We start from the raw sequence: 20152 nt of genomic DNA on the forward strand, positions 1-20152 counted from the left end.
ATCCATCCATCCATCCATCCATCCATCCCGGATCCATCCATCCATCTAGTATCAATCCCTCTATCTCCTCATCAATCTCATATTCATCCACCCATCCGTTCCGGATCTATCCATTCGCGCTTTCTGGACTTCGTAATAATGATGTAGTTTTACTGTTCCATCTTCCATAATTCGATCACCTCGTTGATGGGATGCAGCTCTACCGCCTATCACCCATTTAGTTCCTCTTTTTAAAAAAACCCAAGCTACACATTTCATGTAATAACCTCAAATCTTGGACCTTGGATACTCTCTCGCAGCTAGACGCATCAACTCTCGTGATGCCGTCCCAAAGGTTCCATATTAATAATGTTGCTGACACCAAAATTTCTAGAAAAAACTTCCTTTAAAATTCACACACGGGGCGTGCCACCCGAACTCTTGAAACTCCGCAGTGCATTTAAACAAATGGAAGTGTTTTGACCAAAAATAACCTCAGTGTATCAAGTGGATGACTGTAGGCATACAAGCGCATATATTTAGATGCCATAAAGTGTATCGTCTTAGCTAATTTTAGAATTTATGGATGTATGTAGGAATGTTCAGGACTACAGGGAGTATCTCCCTCCCCCCTCACCCCGCGCCCCTCCTTCATTACCATAAAATATTCAAAAGTACACAAGCACAGCGAAGCTGCTTCAAATACCCACCCGACTGTTCAAGATAAGATGTTCGGATTAATTTGATAGACACACACGCAAAAGGCGCCTGGAAAAGCACAAAAAAAGTGCGCTTGCTTTGCAAAAAAGTTGTGATTATTGACCTCTACAGAACTTGACTGGAGGTGGAGAAACTGTGGACGAGAGAAGGAGAAGCCTACAGAGAAAAACGTGGTCATGGCGTACCACCTCCCGTCATCAGTGCAGACAGTGGCAAATCTCAGTGACATTCCTCTCTCCCACTTGCATCAATCGATCCGAAGGTTCGGGACTCCTCGAAACCCTCACAAGACCTATGCATCAGCATCAGATCCACTCCCCTCTACACAGTACTTCCTGGTCAAAATCGACCCAACTGAATGGATGGATGACGACAGGCGCGTAGCCCCCACTTCCAGGAAAATTAACGAAAATGTCGTCTGATGAACTTATTCTTCAAGACAAGCTGGACCGCCTTACGGAATGCCAAAATCACAACCATTACGAAATGCAATGCAACTCCGGCATGTAACATAATAATGCCAATATCAAGCTAACTAGAGGAGCGTCGAGAAGGCACCGTCAGACTGTTAAAAATGCGATCACAAAATATCTCATCGTGAACGGCTGATTCATCACACCATAATCGTTAGTGTGATTTCAATGGTGAAATCGAAGCCACAACTGATTGCCCTTCGATAGAGAGAGGTAAATTTACCAAACAAGGGTCAAAACCATGCATGCCGGATCAGTAGTGATTATTGGCGCTCATATTTTGCAGTTAGAGAGAGAGAGATAGAGGCGATAGGAGGAGGCAGATATATAGAGTAGGAGAGAGTGAGGGTAGACAGGGACAGGGGTGGGGCACTAAGATTGAGTTGACGCTGTAGAAACCGTGTGCAGGGTAGCCAAGACAAGCACGGATCAAACCAAACTGGACCAATAAGGATGCAAAAAAAAAGGAATCAGGAGACTGGTTAGGAGATTGTGCCAGGTCAAAGGTCAAGTCACGGGCTAAAAGATTCACTCGAGTAGGGCAGGGCGCTAAAACAGCATCTCCTCCACGCACCGAACCGCAAGAGCGAAAGGAAAAAAAAAGGTGGGCAACGGCTTCGATCGGTGCGCGGCTTTGTACACAGGATAGGCGAGAGATGAGAGAGGAGGAGGGCAGTAGACGCGTCTCCAGTCCCTTCTTTTCTTCCTCTCTTTAAACAAACACCCACACACAAACACACATAATGGCGCTTGTAGAGGGATGGGGAAATAAGTACTCCAGTCGGTCCATCCATTCGCTCGTCCACCCATCTGCAGATCGAGTAGTCAGTGTCATTGTCGATTAGTCAACTGGTCAGTCTGTCAGTTTGTCTGTGTGCGTGTGATTATTGTTTTTCGCATATGTATATATACAGAAATAAACAAACTTAGGACGAAAGGGGGAGGAGTACTTCGTGTTTTACGTATGTGTTACTGTGCAGCAGCATGTGATGTGGGATTCACGAAAATTTCAGCGCGGAAGAAAGACACGATTGTGGTGGGCGGGAGGGTGTAGCTGCCTAAGGATAAATTATTTAGCTGGAGAGAAAGGAGGGGCAGGTGGAGCGGGGGGAGGAGAAATGGGAGAATTCTAGGCACTGGTGCGCGCACGCGCACATCTTTAAAAGCTGCCCATCGAAGAAGATGATGTTATCGTCTACTACTGCTGCTGCAATTGTAGCTGCTGCTGTGGCTGTGTTGTTGAGGATTGATCTGGCTGATTCGGGGCAAAAGTCAAGTAGGCCGGACTTCCTCCCCCACCCGATGTGTTAGCAGCTGTCGGAGGTGGAACCTCCTCCGCAAACCGCTTGGGTACAACAACCATAGGAGTTGTTGTTGAAACAGTAACGACGTTGGCACTAGTTGTTGTTATCGTTGTTGGTGCCGTCGTATTCGCCACAGGATGACCTTGAATAAGGTGAAAACCGAAAAAAAAATAGCACCTAAATAGCCTGGGTCTTCATGCGGCTAGGATTTACAAGAATAACTGTAAAGATGGTTGAGTACTTGAATCGTCGGAGCGTTGATACAAATCGGCAAATACTCATTACAAGAATCAACAAATATGGAGAGAAGAAGGGCCTATCCGCCTCACCTTCGGTAGAGGCGGCACCAGCGGAAGTGGAATTAACAGAGGCCGAGGAGGAGGATTTGCGTTCAAAGAAGCGGTGCGTCAGAGCCTCATCCGGTTTTATGCGGTGCCGAGGATCATAGACGAGCATCTTCTGCACGAGGTCGATGAACTTGTCGTAGTCCTCGGGCGCGTGACCCTCCTCGTTTAGTCGACGACCTGCCGGCCCACCGGTGTCTCGGCCTAGCACCTCGTGCAGAGGGCGGGTGTGGGGACCTTGGAAGCGGCACTGTCAGGGCATGACAGGTAAAACAATCAAAGTAAGAGGATTAAAAAAGGTACGGAACTACAGCGCATCGAATGAGATACATGTCTTGCCTTCCTTCCACGCTTCCATCTATCCACCCATCCATTTACTCATCAAAGCATTCATTCCTCCACCCGGTCAGTCGGACATTCTCAACGTTACCCAAACCTCACTCAACTCCTCACTCGTCAAGTTACTATTCCTTCCCTTCACTCCAATATTCAGCCTCCCGACATCCAATCAAACACAACTTAAAACCATCCAACAAATCATCAAGTCATTGGAACGTTCCCCTGCGTTTCCATTTTCAAAATAAAAATCACTAATAGCCCTCTCTCTTTCCCACCTTCATCGTCATATTCCCCTTTGTGTAGATCCGCCTCGGCCGATAGACGATGCCCCTAATAGTGACACAAGCCTTGGAGAAGGGAGAAGGTGGTATCGATGAGGAGTTTGGACCACCAGGAACAGACGCCGCGGATGCGATAGAGGTGGTATCCATACGATCCTGTGAAGAGGTCGTAGAGGAGGATGAGGAGGAGGAAACGGAGGAGGTGGAGACCACACTCGTCATCGTGGTGGAGGGCGAGGTGGAGGAGGCGGTAGTGGAGGTTGTGGTAGCTGGGAGAAAGTCGCTGATACGTTCAAAGAAGTGTTCCAGCTTTGGACTCTTCTCCAGCATCCACAAGGGTGGTAGACCCAACACCTCAACTATCTGTAGGAGCTGTTCCAGCTGTAAAATGAAAGACAATGGAGTGGATAGAAGACGGAATGCATAAGGTGGTGAATATTTGAATGAGTGGTATCGCTTAAAAAGGAGGTTGTCATACCTCATTTGAGCCGGAGAAGAGGGGTTCACCGGTGTGCATTTCAACGAGAATGCAGCCTAGCGACCACATATCAATGCTGAGGCCGTAGTCAAGGTTGAGGAGGACTTCCGGAGCGCTGAAAAAGGAGGCCACCCACATTCAAATGTGAAAAATTTGTCAAAGCTGAAGCAAAATAATTGATCTGCCAATTAAGTTGGTGCCAAACAATTGACAAGGGCTGCAATCGTCTGCTGGTAGTTAAATCTAAACGCCCCGATTTAGCTGACATTAACCAGAAGGAGATCAAAGACTTGAGTTTGGCTCAAAGACATGCTCAAATCGACGGCGAAGAAATTGTGCGCACAGAAGGCGAGTAGTTTCAAAACATTCTAACTGAAGAACTGGTCGATTCAACATTTTTGGAAGAGCCTAACTCTACCATCACCAACTAACACCTCATAAGGCTAAATCTGTTTTAACGTCCATCCAACGTTGAGGCAAGAAAATCCTCAATTCGAAGAGCAAAAGGCGGGAGAAGCATTGAGGGAAAGGAAGCGCCTACACTCAGTCAACTCACCGATAGAAGCGTGATTGAATGTACTGGTGCACGTTCTCATTGACGTGACAGGAGCTGCCAAAGTCGATCACCTTCAGATCGGAGCGTTTAGGCGTGACAAGGAGGATGTTCTCGGGCTTGAGATCGCAGTGCATCACACGCACATCGGGACGGGAGAGAAAGACCAGGGCAGCGCAGAGTTGGCGCGCGAACTTGAGGGTGAGGTGGAGGGAGACGCCGCGAAAGTGCGTGTAGGTGAGCAGCTCGTAGAGGTTGTAGGAGAGGCACTCAAACACCAGGCACCAATGGCCCTGGTACGTAAAGTATCCCTTCAGGTTCACTATTCAATGCAAAGCAAGATACAGATCATAGCGTTGGTGGTGAACAGAAAGAAGTAGTCAAATCGACGGTCTTGGAGGTTTTCAGCTGCACAACGCCAATAACAGGCTATCAGCATTTGGGAGGGGTTTCAAAAAACCGTAAAAGAGGACTTGATCAACTTTCGCTAGCCTTAGACGGTTCAATAGGGCAAAATCGTGCGCCCGACTTTAAATTCAAGGCGAAGAACTGCCCGCTTAAGGTTCCCAATTCGTGCGCCCGACACGCTCATCAAGAAACAAGCCAATTCGAAGACGGCACTTAGCAATACTTCTAACCACTTCCAGCTAACAGTTAAATCTAAGTCGGGGACCCTGCATTACTGGAATTGATTGCGAAACTGTTCAAGCATCTCTCGCAAATCACATTTTGCCTGCTGTTGACATTTGAGCCTAGAGAGACCTCAGTACGAATAATCTCAGAGTGCAACCGATTAACCATTTCTTGAAGACGGCTAGCTCTAGCTTCAAGGCGAAGAAGAGACAATGTAGCGAGCCCCCTAAATCCATTCATCGTTTAAATGGGGAATCGTTCGGTGAAAAAGCGATTGCACGATACATTTGTTAAGGATTGGCACTGTACTGAGATCGAACTATCAACCCATGTTACATAAATGAATCTCGAGAGGGAATGCTATTCTTCCTGCAGGAACGTGAATTCTACGGTTGATGCCGAGACCGAGACGGATGAGAATCGACAACCTATTCCTTAGACAGATAATTAAATCATCAAATGCTACGGTTACAGGTGTCCACTCTCCAGGCAAACTTATCGGTTAGGCGCTCCGGAGAGGCCCTAGCTACCTCCCACTTGCCTCAAGCACTTCACAGGGTTTAAAGGGATGGAATCATCCAATCAGAAAAGCATTTCAACTGTGCTTCAAATCACAGAACAGGCAAATTAAGTACAAAAAATAACCAGAACAAATGCCAGTAATGGCAGAGCTTGAATGTTCAACGCCATGGCCCAGGACCGACTTTAAAAATGACTTTTTTGAGATAGCTGAAGTTAATTTGAAAGAGAGACCGCTTAAAGTGATTGTGCGCGTGCCCAGATGGTAGTTCTTCTCACCCAGTCCCAAGGCAGCGTGAATCAATGTGGTTTTCAAGGTTACGAAGGCAATCCACTTACCGACATAGTTGGCGCCCACCTCGGCGGCCCTCTGTTCGTTCTCCTGAAAGTGCGCAATCTCGCGCAGTAGTTTAATCTCGATCTCAGCTTGGGCGAGAAATTGGCGACGGTTTTTGATCACCTTTATGGCCACCTCCTCGTGCGTTTTGCGGTCGTGGGCTCGGAAGACCTGCAACGTTCGCCGAAGAGGCAGAAAATATACTACCGAGCAAAATTAATAAGCATGCTAACTGTTATTTAAATGGGCAAGCATCTTCATGGCATGGGTCGTTCACAATGCTGTTATCCCAACTGCACTTTATCATATCAGTGAAACGGGTATTGAGTGGAAGGATAGTGGAACATGGGAATACTAACAACTAGGCAGTTGCAAACCTGACAATAAGTGCTCATGTAAGCATCATGGGTTACCCCTACCACTGCGTCTGATACTGCTCAATCAGGTCCTGAGTAGATTCATCCTTCTCACATTATGTTAATGCTGGAGTCTAAGCACTTTGGCGGATAAATTTCGCCCAGTAAAACCAGAACTTCATCAATTTCATGGTTCCCCAATTTCTATTTCGAGAGCTCTATGCATCCGTACAGTAGAATGGGCTAACGACCTCAAGGCGGAAAGGGAATTATTGACTCATGTTCCAGAAAATTTCTGCTGCCCTCTGTACGACCAACACGAAGCCTTAGTGTTTACACGACTCACACGCCCTCCAGCCGTTCTAATTTGCACCGTCCCAGGGTAATGTATTTAGAGTGCAGCTAAGAGGGTTACAAAGATACATTTACCAAACTTTGCATTAAGTATTGATCAAAAGCGGTCCCATATTACTAAAATGATAGTAGATATCAAATTATAGCCCGTGGGAAGCGCTGAGGATCGCCATCTAACGATATGCCACAGCTCGAGTGCACATACAGATACAAAATCGGTCGCTACTTGAACGAGGAGTAAAAGAACAACTTTCAATTCAAAAATTTTATTAAGAGAAGTCCGGAAATCCCTTATCATACAAGAACAAAGATAAAAAAAAATACCTTCCAACATCAATCATTTGCCAGTCTACAGAACACCCACCAATCGACTGACCCGCCATTTACCAAGCCAGCAGTCATGAGATTTAACGACAGTTTACCAATCAACTACCAATGGTACCCCAAACCAGATAATGGCATTTGACTGGAACGCTAGAAGTCAACTGCAGCACAGCACAAACTCACCTGTCCAAAAGTGCCCTTCCCCTTGATATCTGTGATCTCGTACCGATCTAGCCACACACTGCCAATCTTGAGAAAGTCGTTAGCAGCCTGATGACGGAGGAGACGGTTACTGCTGCTGCTACTGCTGTTGCTGCTCCCACCAGCAGCCTGAACGCTTCGTGGAGCGGCAACAACGTTGGAAGATGCGGCTGAGATATTAGGAGCTGCAGCAGCAGGAGGGGGAGGAGGAGGGATAGGGAAGGCCTGGCAACTCACTTTCTGTTGCTGTGGTTGTTGCTGCTGCCGATTGCCTAGAATACAATAATCACATTGGTAAGGAAAGTTCAGATGGTAGCTGGATAGAATTGGGATGGATGAATGAGTGGAGATACAAAACGATTCTTACCAACGTCGTAGAAGTGTTGCTGCTGTTGCTGTTGAAAGGAATTGGGCGCGGCATTTGCATTCCAAACCGCTGCAGCTCCATTAGCAGCACGACCATGGTGCATTTGGCAACAGCATGATCGATTGGAGGTCGTGTTGGAGCTTGAATTCGATCCAGAACCCGTGAAGAGGCAGCAGTGCCCAAAGGTGGTGCTGGTGTTGGTAGCGGCAACAGCTGGAGCAGCTTCGTGGCATCCCTTGCGGTCGCGTTTCATGATGTTCTCTTCGCATGCTTGCTCTCTTCGTCTCTTTTTGCGGAAGTAGACCTAGAGGTAAACGGGGAGTAGACATTCGGTCGGGATACTGGGAACGTCATCCACTCTACCGACCATTCAAGCATCTACCAACCACCGATTGATGCAGTGATCTATTACTCTACTGACTTACCGGTCGTTCACTAATCTAATAGGCATCTACAGGTCAATTGACCATCTAGTGATCTATTGATCATCGCTGCTCCTGTGGAAGGAGACCTAGGGGAGAGAAAAAGGGGAATAAAAAGGGAAGATGGGATTGAAGTAATGGAGACTAATGATACGCCCCTCAATCCACTGGTCTCCCATCGGTATGCCTAATTTACCGACTTTCTAACCTATCGACTATTCATTTACCTACAGCTCATATTACGGGTGTACGGACCATTCAACGAAGAGCTGGTCATCTGCCAACTTAACGACCATTCACAGATGGTATACCAATACATAAATATATCACATGAAACTTGAGATTTTCATTCACTCTCCATTATTATGCAGGAGAATGGTCGAAGGAAAATTAATTGATCAACCTAACATCTAATCGTCAACTGTTCAGAAAAACCCACACAGACATAGCGGTCATTCACCGATCTTTCACAGTCCCGCCTATCCTTTGCCAACGACCTCTAACCATCCAAAATGCTGACTTGAGGCGCTACATTGGTGACGTTGCAGCAGGATACGTTGGAAATATTTTACCTCCCACGAAGAATACACCCGGTGGCCGTGAAGCATTAGACGAAACACCGTAGACTTAGGAAGCCCACAACAACAGAAGCCATAAAATGCATTACGTTTGATAACTACCCTAATTTTATATTTTGGGTAGAGAAAAACAGATTAAATGCACAAGAAAGGGAAAATGTGGAAACAAAATGTGCCTTGGCATAGGTGACAGAGCGGTCTCCTCAGCCTCCGCTAATTCCACCACCATTTCGTTGCAGCGGCGCTAGCCTGCGCCTACAGCGCTCGCCACGCATAAGGGAATGCCAAAAGGCGCTACAATGGATTCAAAATCCTTCCCATTTTGGAGAATTAACCTTCCTTGACGCACTAAGAGTCGCAAGTCACTTCAACGCTGCTATGATGGACGATGCAGAAGAGCAATAGCTTTGAGAGCTAAAGAAAATAGTGACAAGCTGGTATCCATAGCGATGTAATACAGCTGTGCCGATAGTTCCTCAAGTCTTCCATAATGCCATAATAATTCTGCTTCCAGACTTCAACATTTGATGCCGTTGCCAGGAGCACCTCCAGATGCTATGAGGTTGAATGGCAATCAGCCTGCCCACCATTCCATGCAACCGTCCTTTTCCACCTTACTTCAAGGAAACCTCCACTCTTAAACATCCAAGTTCAGAAGGAAAACCGAATGTCACAGAACTAGCGAAGCCAATCAATCCACCTGTTTGTCACCCCCTCTCACACAAATGGAGAAACAACCTCGAGCATTGTAGAACCATTTGGCAGCAACTTAATCAACCACCATGCAACAAATTTCTCCAGACTAACAAAAGTTAAGTTTTTGGGGCTGCAAAACTGACAGACAGTCCGCATATTTCACAGGTCACACCAATCTACCGTGTGTGTACGCGCACGTTCACACAAGCAGTTTGACAGACGTGTGTGTGTGCGTGAATGGGTGTCTGCGGGAGGTAATACGATTTACTAGGCACACCGGCATGACCTCTAAATCAATTACAAATGTATAAACATAAGTGCATTTTGCATGTGCACAAAGCAAGTTGGTAAGAGGTTTGGTGTCTACGTGAACTTCACATTACCAGATACAATACTAGTTGAAAGGCGACCATTATAACACAGCTGATGCTCATGTCACTGTAAAGGTCAAGAGAGTGCGTACGATTACGTAGGTCTCTTCAGGCTTCAGTAAACCAGTCTCCCATGCTAGTAGTAGACAAGCCTTTCCGTGAATGCTTGCGTGCACACACGTACGCTACGCAATTTCGTCCGGGAGTAACTTGGGTGCCACACTGGGTGCAGCGCGGTGAGATAGGCCCGACGCCTTCTAGTCTGATGAAGAATGTGATCGGTTTCAGCGATGCCCTAGTTGTTCTAAGTGGATTAGTCGGGCAGGATCGAAGACTGGCATTTACCGTGGATGGTTGGTACTGCGGAAATTCTGGTGGGCAAAAAAGCGAGACTTGTGTAGTATGGGTTCAAAATAAACACCGCAAAGTTCTTACAATAGAAAGTGGAGGAAAACTGAACCACCCCAATGATACTGCAACTATGACGAAATGCGGGGAGGAAAAAAAATCGGGATGAAGCTTCCAGAAATCAATTACGCGAAATGCGATTGACATATGGAAAATCTTGTTTACTGCATAGCATTGTGCTTCTTAAGCACGCATGCTTAATGTGATTTGACAACAGAGCGGATGAAAGATGAATCATCAAGATACACGACTATCGTGGAGCTCAAGCGCCGCCTCATTCTGCTTTAAAAAAAGCATTTATGACAGTCTACGCAGAAGAGTGGTCACACGGAAGTGCTTTAACACCATGAATATGGTTGAAGATATGGCTTAAGGCAAATCGCCTCCAATAAAAGCGAATTACACTAGCCATGGAACATAGGTTAGGACTGAACAATGGTGCCTAGGCAAAGCTGTTCAACGAAAGTGGACGAAAGGAAAAACTAACCCCACCAACGCCTGAGTGGAAATTCGTCCGATGACGATTGACACAAGAAGCCAATGATGAAGAACGCTAAAGACGGCGCTTAATACTACGAAGCGGTGCATATGCTGCTGGTCCTTCATGAATCAATCGCCCGCTAGTCTCACAGTCTTTCTTCTCTGGAGAATCACAGTAAAGTTAAATACCTGTAAAAGAAATTTGGAAATGGCAGTAGCGGAAGTGCGATGAAGTGTGAACAGAGCCACTTTAGCTGATGCTTGAAAGAAAGCTCACATCTGGATAGAGTGACGAAACACAACGATGGAAAAAAGTCATAAAAGAAAGACGTTTGGTATGAATGCTTGGATCTGTCAGCTCGAAACAGAGGCCAAGAAAAATAATGCTGTGGCAAGCTTGAAAAAAATCCCAGTAGTAAGAATTTTTGAAATCGTCATGCGGTATGGACGGTGAAATCTTGCCAACTTCTTACATCATGATTTTGGGCAACTCCACAATATTCCAGCGATGTACGCTTCACAGTAGACCTAGACGAAGTACACACTCCGAAACTGTCTGACTGTTGTAAGTGGTTCACTGAAAACATTTATTACCGCAAATGCATAGACTAGGTCTTGCACAACTACCTCCAAGCTAAATAGGCTTTCAAGAAAATGGTTGCAAAATATGGAATGTTAATTCTAAAACCTTCAAACTATCCTTCGACCCAAGCTCTGGGCGAAGCAGTAATTTCTGCGGTGTTTTCCAGACATGAAATAAATCAGCCAGCTCTTTACAGCACCTCAATTGATGAAACATGGGATTTACAAGTACGAATTCAATGGAGGCGACTTACCTCATTGATGGTCTCGTACGTTTGTATCAGCTTCACCGACATTCGTACCAAAAGCCGCTGCGGTGGTGGAGGTGGCGGTTGCTGCTGGTGTAAGAGCCGGCCAAACGGAATCGCATCAGTGGAGGGCGCAGGCACCGCCGCCGCAGCAACCGTTGAAGCCATAGCCGCAGTGGTAGTGACGGTAGTCGCAGCGCTAGTGGCAGTACAGTAGGGAAAGGTCGGATAGCTGTACGTGTTGTTGGCGTTGGCGCTCGCGATACTGCTTCCAGTCACGGAGAGAGGACTTCCGCTGGAACTACTCAGCTCCATCGCCTCAACTTCCATTGGCTGCTGTTGAGGTCCCACCGTTACCGATGGCTTGGCTTTCAGGGAGTAGGATGGGTCCAGATTCGCGTAAGCCGAAGCAGACATCACATTGACAGAGGAGGAGGCTGTCACAGAAGTCAGAGCTGGTGCCGGCGGTGACTGTGGTGGTGGTGAGGAGGTAGTAGTAATGACTGTTTTTGTCCCAGTCGGTTGCTGCTGCTTCCGTTGCTGATGATGGTGATGATGGCCAAGCTGGGAAAGCTGATCGAAAGTGACCAGTTGGCCATAGATCGCGGCGCCTAGAGAGGTGAGGGAGGACATACTGTAAACGCTCAGGCCTAGGGACGAAAGCGCAGCGTCGGGAGCATTCAGGTCCGAGTGCTTCTTGCACATCTCTGAAATGAAAGAAAGGCGTGTAATGGGTTACAAACTGCCTCCTGAGTTGACCTATGAATTCAGTTGGAAATGCTCTACTTGTCCAAGCTTTATGGCACCGACTTGCACGGAAATACTAATTTCCGCAATATAAAAATATTAATAGATGCAGACACCGAGCCAATTTCTGGTGTTTCGAACTCCATACTTAAAGTGATCTATACCCCTCGCATTCCGAAACGTTCTAAAGCTGGACTGTGCTACTAGAGGCGTGCAGAGGTCCCAAACCAGACCTCTAAAGCATCTGCAATCGAAGAGGACAGACACTCCCAAAATCCCATGATTTTATCAGCTTTAGAATTTCCCTCTGTTAATATGGGAATATAAATCTTCAAAATCTAGACGAAATATAAGTCCTGACATTTAATCTTCCTTAGCACTGAAGAGTGTCAATCTAGAGTGGGTATCATGGAAGTAACAAACACCTTACTCGAAGAGTCCACATCATTGTAAGCTTGCATAAGCAGCTAAATTATCATGATTTTGAAATAATGGAGCTTAACAAGACAAAAAAGTCTTGAGCCTCAGAATGCGATTAATCGCGCCCGTCTAGACTCCATAAAGTTACTCTTCAACTAAACTAAGCTCTATGAAAATATTTTTTCCCACCTACATCAAAGGGATAAGGATAGCCATAATGAACGCCTGTTTCTCACAGAAATGAATAGGTCAAGCTGTTTATCTAAACGTGTTGTTAATAAAAGGGCGAAAGCCTATCCGCCCACTCTTTGAATAGTCATTTTTGAAATGGTTAAGCATTTATAGAAGTTAGATACTAATGCTACACTGAGATGTAAATGTTTACATCCACTAGCTTAGAGCAAAAAACCAACTTGATAGTTAAAAAAACGCTTCATCGTCCAACTACAGCACAACAGCAAAAAACTCCAGGAATATCAATCAACGAAGTTTCCGATAATTTAGCGATCAAACAGAGCAAATGAATTCTCAGTTTCCCATTAGTGATTTGGATGTTCAACATCGTTCTGACAGTTAGGTCTCAATCACACAAACGTGAGGCATTTAGCCACGTGGCCCACGTAAGAGATAAAGTTGAGCAGAGCTAAGATTATTAAAATGGTTATGGGGGATAATGCGAATGACAAGCTGAAAGCAGCCAGGTTAAAGGAAAGCAAAAAAACAAGGGATACATATTACAACCACTTATCCGATTCAAACCAGCTAGACAAGAGGATCTGATAGTCCAAAGTCGATAGGGGACATTAGACCCTATACAGACGGGCTGATTAAAGTGAACAGAGCAGAGGAAGCGGATCAAATTCAACAGTTACCTTCATCCCAAAATAAGTCGGCCAAGTTGGATGAGAAAAAAATTGTTGGATTAAATTCAACTCTACACAGATGTAGAGAAGAAAAGGTAGTGGATAAAGGCGCCAAGTCTAGCGACCAGCCAGTGCACCAGCTCTCTCTCTGGGAGACACATGCTGCCTACCAAAGGGCACTGATCGGCACACTGCCTCACCACACCTTAGGCACACATACACACGCCACACCACACAGTGCGGTGTACACACCTACAGCTATGGTGACAAATCTGTCCTTTCGTCAGACACACTCTTCAAAACCTACTTTATAAACCAGTTCTCTGTGCTATTCACATCTAGGGGTTACGATTTTGCTAGTAAAAAACGCACTATCCTGTTAGAATTGCTAAATGATTTGCTCAAAACCGCATACCCCAGCTAATCAGAGTTCCAAGTCGCTAAAAGACCAATCTGTTACCTCATCCCTATCTCCATCAACTGTTCTCTCTGCAGTTCCCCCTGATTGGAAAATATGATCTGGTAGATCAGGCTTCGCGAGTGTTACAGGGGAAATACAGGTGCTTTGAAGGGGAATTAACAGCGACTCATTTACCTACTCTAATTGTGACATAGGTGGGTCATGAAATAAAGCCGGATAACGCTAACAGCATGATGTAAATGATCGATGGGACATATTTTGGAAAAAAAAGCACCAAAAGGTAGATGGCTGCACTTTTTTCAATGCACTAGTAATTACTATACTTCGTTTAGAGATTGACGCAAATTGTACTGATTAAAAGCCCTTCCGAGCAAATGAATGAAGTGACGTCTGACTGTGTTTCTAGCGCTATACTACGCAGAGATCCATGAGTGGAAAAAAAGGTAAATGTGCGGAGAAACTGGTGGATTGGTAAGGATTTGGAGTCAGGATTAAATGTGGAGGTAACATCAATCCGTATCCTATGTTCGAATCCAAGAAGAACTGCAAAAAACAACTGGGAAAGCATAAAACCCCGTAAATGTAATCACAGTTTTTCAATTGACAAAGTGGATTGGTGGATGGGGCGACAGATGGAATCACAGATAGTTGGGTGAGGGATGAGGGGATGGATGAAAACTAGGGAGCAAGATGGCGGTGAGAATTAACGATCCACAGACGCGTGGTCGGAAATGAATGGAAAATCAAACTCGCCATGACCACCATGTATCCTTTATTTGAGTCACAAACATGTAAATAAAATCCTTATTTTTTGTCTCAGCATAGCAAAGCCAATGCGCCTAAGTGACCATGTAGGTGAATGAATGGAGGGTAAAGACGAAAGGTTTAGCAAAACGATGGACAAACCGGTGAATGGAGATTGGCTGATACCAACTCTCGGAACACATGAAATCCACGTCACAATCATCACACACTCTCATATTCGCCCAAAACTCCAAAAGAGAAATTTCAATCATCGCTGTGGTGGTAGTAACAGCGGCAGAAGCTTTTGCTGCTTCTGCAGCTGCAAACCAGTGAAGGAGGGAGAGTAATTAGTCAGCCCTTGAAACAACTTGTGCGTGCGTGTGTGCGCACGCCCGCGCAGTGTGTGAGTCAGACGCGCACACGCACTGCACACAGTGTGTGTATGTGTGTGCGTTCGTGTGTGTGGCTTTATTCATTTTCGAGCAAGTTTGCTAGCCTGCCTAACTAACTCACTGACTAGGCTGGCCCTATTCGCTAAGTCTCGGTTACAGTGGAATCCCAATCGAATTAGACCGGGTTGGACTTATTGAATTACCGGAAACCGCTGTTCCTCCGCCACACTCGCTCTACCCTACTCTTGACCTTGACAAATGACGATGAAAGAGTCAAGGGTTAAACCACTTCCTCTGCCGAAATTGCTGCCATCAGCCTAAACGAGAAACCAGAGAAACGTCTCAAAGGCTTGTTAACTTTCCAGAGGCAACAACAGCATTTGATGCGTGATGTGAATGACAAGCAAAAAATTGAAAGCATTTCAGGAATCTACTGCTAGAAAGCTACCAGCTTGCTAAAGCATCATCGACTATGGGAACACGTGGGAGGGAGACCCAGCCAAGGTTTGTGAATGCTGTGAAAACCCTACAGTTCGTAACCTGAATCCCCCTTTCCAGGCGTTTCGAAATGGAAGCGCGGAGGTTTATTAAAATTAGATCTGCCTCTACAAAAACGGGCTTACTTGCGAAAGCCTTCCAGAATGTCGCAGTGGTGAAGGCCTTATTTATGCAAAAACATGACATCTAGAAGTCAAATGAGAAAAGAGAAACCAAAAAGAACCTGCTAGTTAAAGGGAATCCTTCTAATCCCTAAACCCAATCGACTCCTGGCAATTCTCCAGAGGAAGACAGTGGACGCTTTAAAAATATTGTTGGCTGCAGAAACAAAAGGGCAAAGTAATAATCCACCTCGGCTTGATAAACAACGATGAAAGGAAGATTTGCAAAGCCGCAACCTTCACCTAAGCTATTCTACCGATAGCATACCTTCCATCCTTTGAAAAAGGGCAACAGTACCGACAAACGCCTGCTGTGGGAACGGATTTAATCAACAAGCCAGAATCAAGCACAGACAAGAAAGGGAAATAAGTGTATGATGCGCGAGAATGATAAAATCCAACCGCGGCTTCGTCGGGGAAATTAACGCCATTCAAATCCCGAACTAGGATTGCTCTTGGGCGTCTCCAGGCAGAAAATAGAAGGGCAAAGAGACTAAATATCTGCCAGTTGGAGAAACGAGGCCTTTTAGATGACCAAAAAGCGCGGTAAAAAACAGCCGTGGCAGATGTCCGATGACAATACTATCCAACAACGGTTCCATGTGAAACATAAATACTTTACCAATCACAGTGAAGCTAACCCTAGATACCCTACAGAAGGCAGAAACCAATCACCGACTTGGCAAGGTAACAGCAGAACTAAAGGTAATAATGGTAAAAAAAAACAAAATCAAAGCCCTAACAAAAGGTAATAGTCACTAGGATGTTGGGTAAACAGATGATATGCGACGCTCCAACTGATGAAAAGGAGGGGATGAATTAAAGATCCCTTCAGGCATACAGTACCAGCAGCATATCTCGCACAGAAGCCTTTTCTGTAGTAAGACAACACATATTCAGCAAACGTGACCCATGGTCCAAAAGTCCCAAATGATCCTTCAACCAAGCAATTCGTTTATCTGCCTCTTTTCAAACGACTGACTCGCTCCAAGAGGGAGGAGAACAACTAGATATCCAATAAACTCAGTAAATAGCCCTTCGAACAAACTCTCTCACTGTTTCTTGACCTAGAAAAAGTTAATCATATCCAGATCTGGCTGCATTTGCCTAGAACAGATGACTTCTGAACCCTAGAATAATACAGAAACAAGCAAGCAAGGCTAGCGAATGGGTAGCTATACTACTAGCGCTGCTACCGCTATTACCGCCACTGCCGCTGTTGGCTAACCAACTGGAAATTCGGTAGGCAGCTAGCAAGCAAGTAGGCAGGCAGGCAAGCAAGCAATGAGACACGCAAAGAGAAGTATTTTTGGTCACTACACACGTACACGCAGAACCTGCGCAAAAATAGTAGGCACGACACGGCGCACGGGGCGGACGAGCGAGCGAACGAGTGGGGCAGCCTGGCAACGGCTAACACCCACGCACTAGCACGCATGCACATGCACGCAGTAGAGGGTGGGAAACACGTCCACACACATGTCTAGACGCCGAACAGAAGTGAACTGCCTACAGACGCGCTTGGGCGTTGGAAAGACCCAGCGCTTCGAGCTAGCAACGCGCATAACGAAGAGAAAACCAATGGACACCATTTACGGCACTTCCTAAACGATGAACACTTAAATTTTGGGGTACTAGAAAAATATCACCCTCCCCTTCAAGCGTCACACAACGGTTACTAACACTTATTTCCGAAAGTCGAAACCTTGAATAGGGAAATCGATCTAGCTTCTAGTTATTTCAGTGAACATAACCTGGGCTTTTCAAAAGGCAAAACGACTCATTTGTGTTTGATAGCCCCCTTGAAGGCCAAAAACTGTCACAGTTACAAAAGCTATTAGCAATGCAACCGTGTAAATAAAGATATCTATGACCATTTCAGGACCACGGCTGCGTTATCCATGATGAGGTACTGAGCATTTGCTGTCCTTACGTCCCCTCAGTCTGCTAGCCCTCGACGAATGCAGAGTAGTGTGCAACTAACAGACGGCAGCGCGCTGGAGACGGAGCCCAGCGCACAAGCGGGAAAGGAGGGAGGGTAAGCGGTGTGCTGATGCAGAAACCTTCCATTTTACGGCTTCTAACCTCCCCGTGTCAGTGTACCTCGACAATGACATTATACGCCAGATTAGGTCTCTAAGACCCACATGAATAGAAGCTTAAGTTAAGGCAAACCGATTGGGTAGCCCGCGTTGGATGTACCACTTGTCCTTTTTAGATAGGCACGTAAAACTACTCGGTAAATTTCATCAATACTTGCAGTCTCCGCCCCTTGAATGCATTTTGTACAGGCACTAAAATGCCACAACGAAGGTAAACTAACATTCGTGCCACTAATCTATTCACACAAATACACAAAGCACAGCCCTTCTGCTTTGTTACATCAAAGGGTAGCGATTGAACGACATTAAATTTTGTAGAAGGAATATTTAGCTAGGTTTTCGGCAGGGATTGAGGGGGAGGGTGTCGAACGTGATGAAAAAGCACACGAATGAATTATACCATGAAAAACTCGGCACGTGATCTTTGAATGCAAAGTGATCACCAGTTTAAATGGCATGAAATGACTCAGAGATGGGTTCCACGCGTCGTGTTAGTACAGAAAATTGACAAACTGGCGACAAGCGACTAAACTGGTAGAGAATTTTAAGGATGCAAACATTTATTACTAGAAATGAAAAAGAATCCTAGATTATTGGACGCGATTTTTATAAACAAATGAAACATTCTCGAATATTTGATGGCTTAATCTACTAGAGAAAATAATCACAACAGCCGGACTCATGTTAGTTCATTAATATTGCAGAAATGAAGGGTTCGAGTTTCCATCAACAAGCACACAAAGAGCAACGGCATATATGAAATGAAAAGCATAGCTAGAAAGACTTCTCCACCACATTAGGAACCTAGCTTAACCTTTGAATGAAACATAAAACGGCGGAGATGTACCCTGATATGCCACCTTCAAAATGTGAGAAGAATACGTACTTTTAGAAGCCAAGAACAGCAAAATAAGTGGTATTAAGCCAGCCTCCACAGGAATAAAAGCATGAATGAAAAGCGGAATAGTAGTAGGCCTGAAAATAAATAGGGAAGAAGGACCTAGTTCTCCGACTCGTCTGGTGACTTATTCGACCGTTGCTTTTACATAAACATTCGAAAGTTTAAAAATAAACTCAAAAAGGCAAAAGCTGGGAAAAGTATTTCTAGAAATCTCGGCCAAACCTCAGAGACAACTCCATTAAAGACTCAAAATCGATCACTAGCCGCCACGCAAACCGAGACATAGAAAATCAAGTAGCAAACAAGTAGATGTAAGGAATAAAAACCTTGCTGGCCCTGCTGTTGTTGTTGTTGCTGCTGCAACTGCTGTTGCTGTTTCTTTGTTTCCACCAAATCAGCAGCAGTAGTCGTGGTGACCACGGCACCAAACGAAGACGGGGGCAGTGCACTCATTGCGTGAAAGGCGGGAGAAGACAGAGAGGCAATCGGTAAATCCACCGGGCTTCCTTCGAGCTTTCGAAGCTACTACTGCCTCTGCGTTGGCGCTTGAAGGATTAGTCGGGCGCTTGCGTACGAATCGCCTCCGGTTATTTATTAGGACTGCAAAAGTGGATGACAAAAGTGGTGCTGATGGCGGTTGTAAACAGTAACAACAGCGACGTTGATGATGGAAACAATAATAACAACAACAAGGATGGTGGTAACAGTAGCGGAGGGCATAATCAATGTATTTGTGCGTGCCTGCATGCGCACACACAAGCACAATCACTTAACAAGCGAGCTAGCGCGCGCACAGGCTAGCATGCGGTGCACGGCACAGCGCGTTTTTGTACTGTGCCGTGCTGAACACACCCGCGCACACACATGGAGAAACGGACCCTCATAAAGAGTTGGACAATTTCGAGGTAAAAAAAACAAAACTAATAGAGTGGGGGGAAGGGATGAAATGACGCGAGGTCGAGAATATGGAGGGATGCAGTACTTTGTCACAAGAGAAAATTTATGCTGGAGTATGCACAAAGGCTAGAAATAATCCCACAACAAACAAAAGAAAAGGGAAAGCACTGAGCTGAAACAAGAGTACTATGAATAATAGCCTATGTTAAGAATAAATTTTGGAAAAAGACCTATCGATCTCCAGTACAAGTCGCAAGCACAGGAAAATTAGACAGCAAATATTAAGTAAACTAGCGTAATAATCAGAATCTAATGCATTAAAGAAATAAATTCCATATGAAAAACCACTAGAAATATTACTTGACATTAAATGACCACTCAAGCTATAGCAAAAGATAAAGAGGGGATTACAAATTTGATGCGAAGGCTCCTTTTTAACTGGTGGGAAAATCGGTAAACATGTGTCATATTTCAACATAATGTGCAACCTAAACCTTTCAGAAAAACTCCGCGTAAAAAACTAAAAACTAAGATAAGAGAACGGGGCTGCTTTCGACTAGGGTAGCTGTATCATGGAAGCCCAAACATTCTTCTAAAGTGAATCAGACGAAAGATAAGAAAAGCAAACAACAAACGCTGCCATACAAGCGGAAAGCAAC

General features: G+C 45.3%; 1 protein-coding gene across 1 annotated transcript; it reads right to left on the bottom strand. All coding sequences in view use genetic code 11, as the record gives it.

The window, feature by feature from the left end:
* Positions 1-1435: 1435 nt before the first annotated feature.
* EGR_07986 (Dual specificity tyrosine-phosphorylation-regulated kinase 1A) lies at positions 1436-19049 on the bottom strand (the record flags this gene model as incomplete). The annotated part of the gene is made up of 14 exons (XM_024497235.1): positions 1436-1561; positions 1747-1882; positions 2375-2618; positions 2806-3070; positions 3435-3821; positions 3919-4033; positions 4475-4793; positions 5963-6131; positions 7178-7467; positions 7563-7866; positions 9814-9891; positions 11354-12054; positions 14733-14861; positions 18923-19049. 14 exons carry the CDS (start codon positions 19047-19049, stop codon positions 1436-1438), a joined length of 3390 nt encoding a protein of 1129 aa, XP_024348365.1.
* Positions 19050-20152: the final 1103 nt, after the last annotated feature.

Source organism: Echinococcus granulosus, assembly GCF_000524195.1.
Source record: "Echinococcus granulosus chromosome Unknown EG_S00092, whole genome shotgun sequence".
NCBI lineage: Eukaryota > Metazoa > Platyhelminthes > Cestoda > Cyclophyllidea > Taeniidae > Echinococcus > Echinococcus granulosus.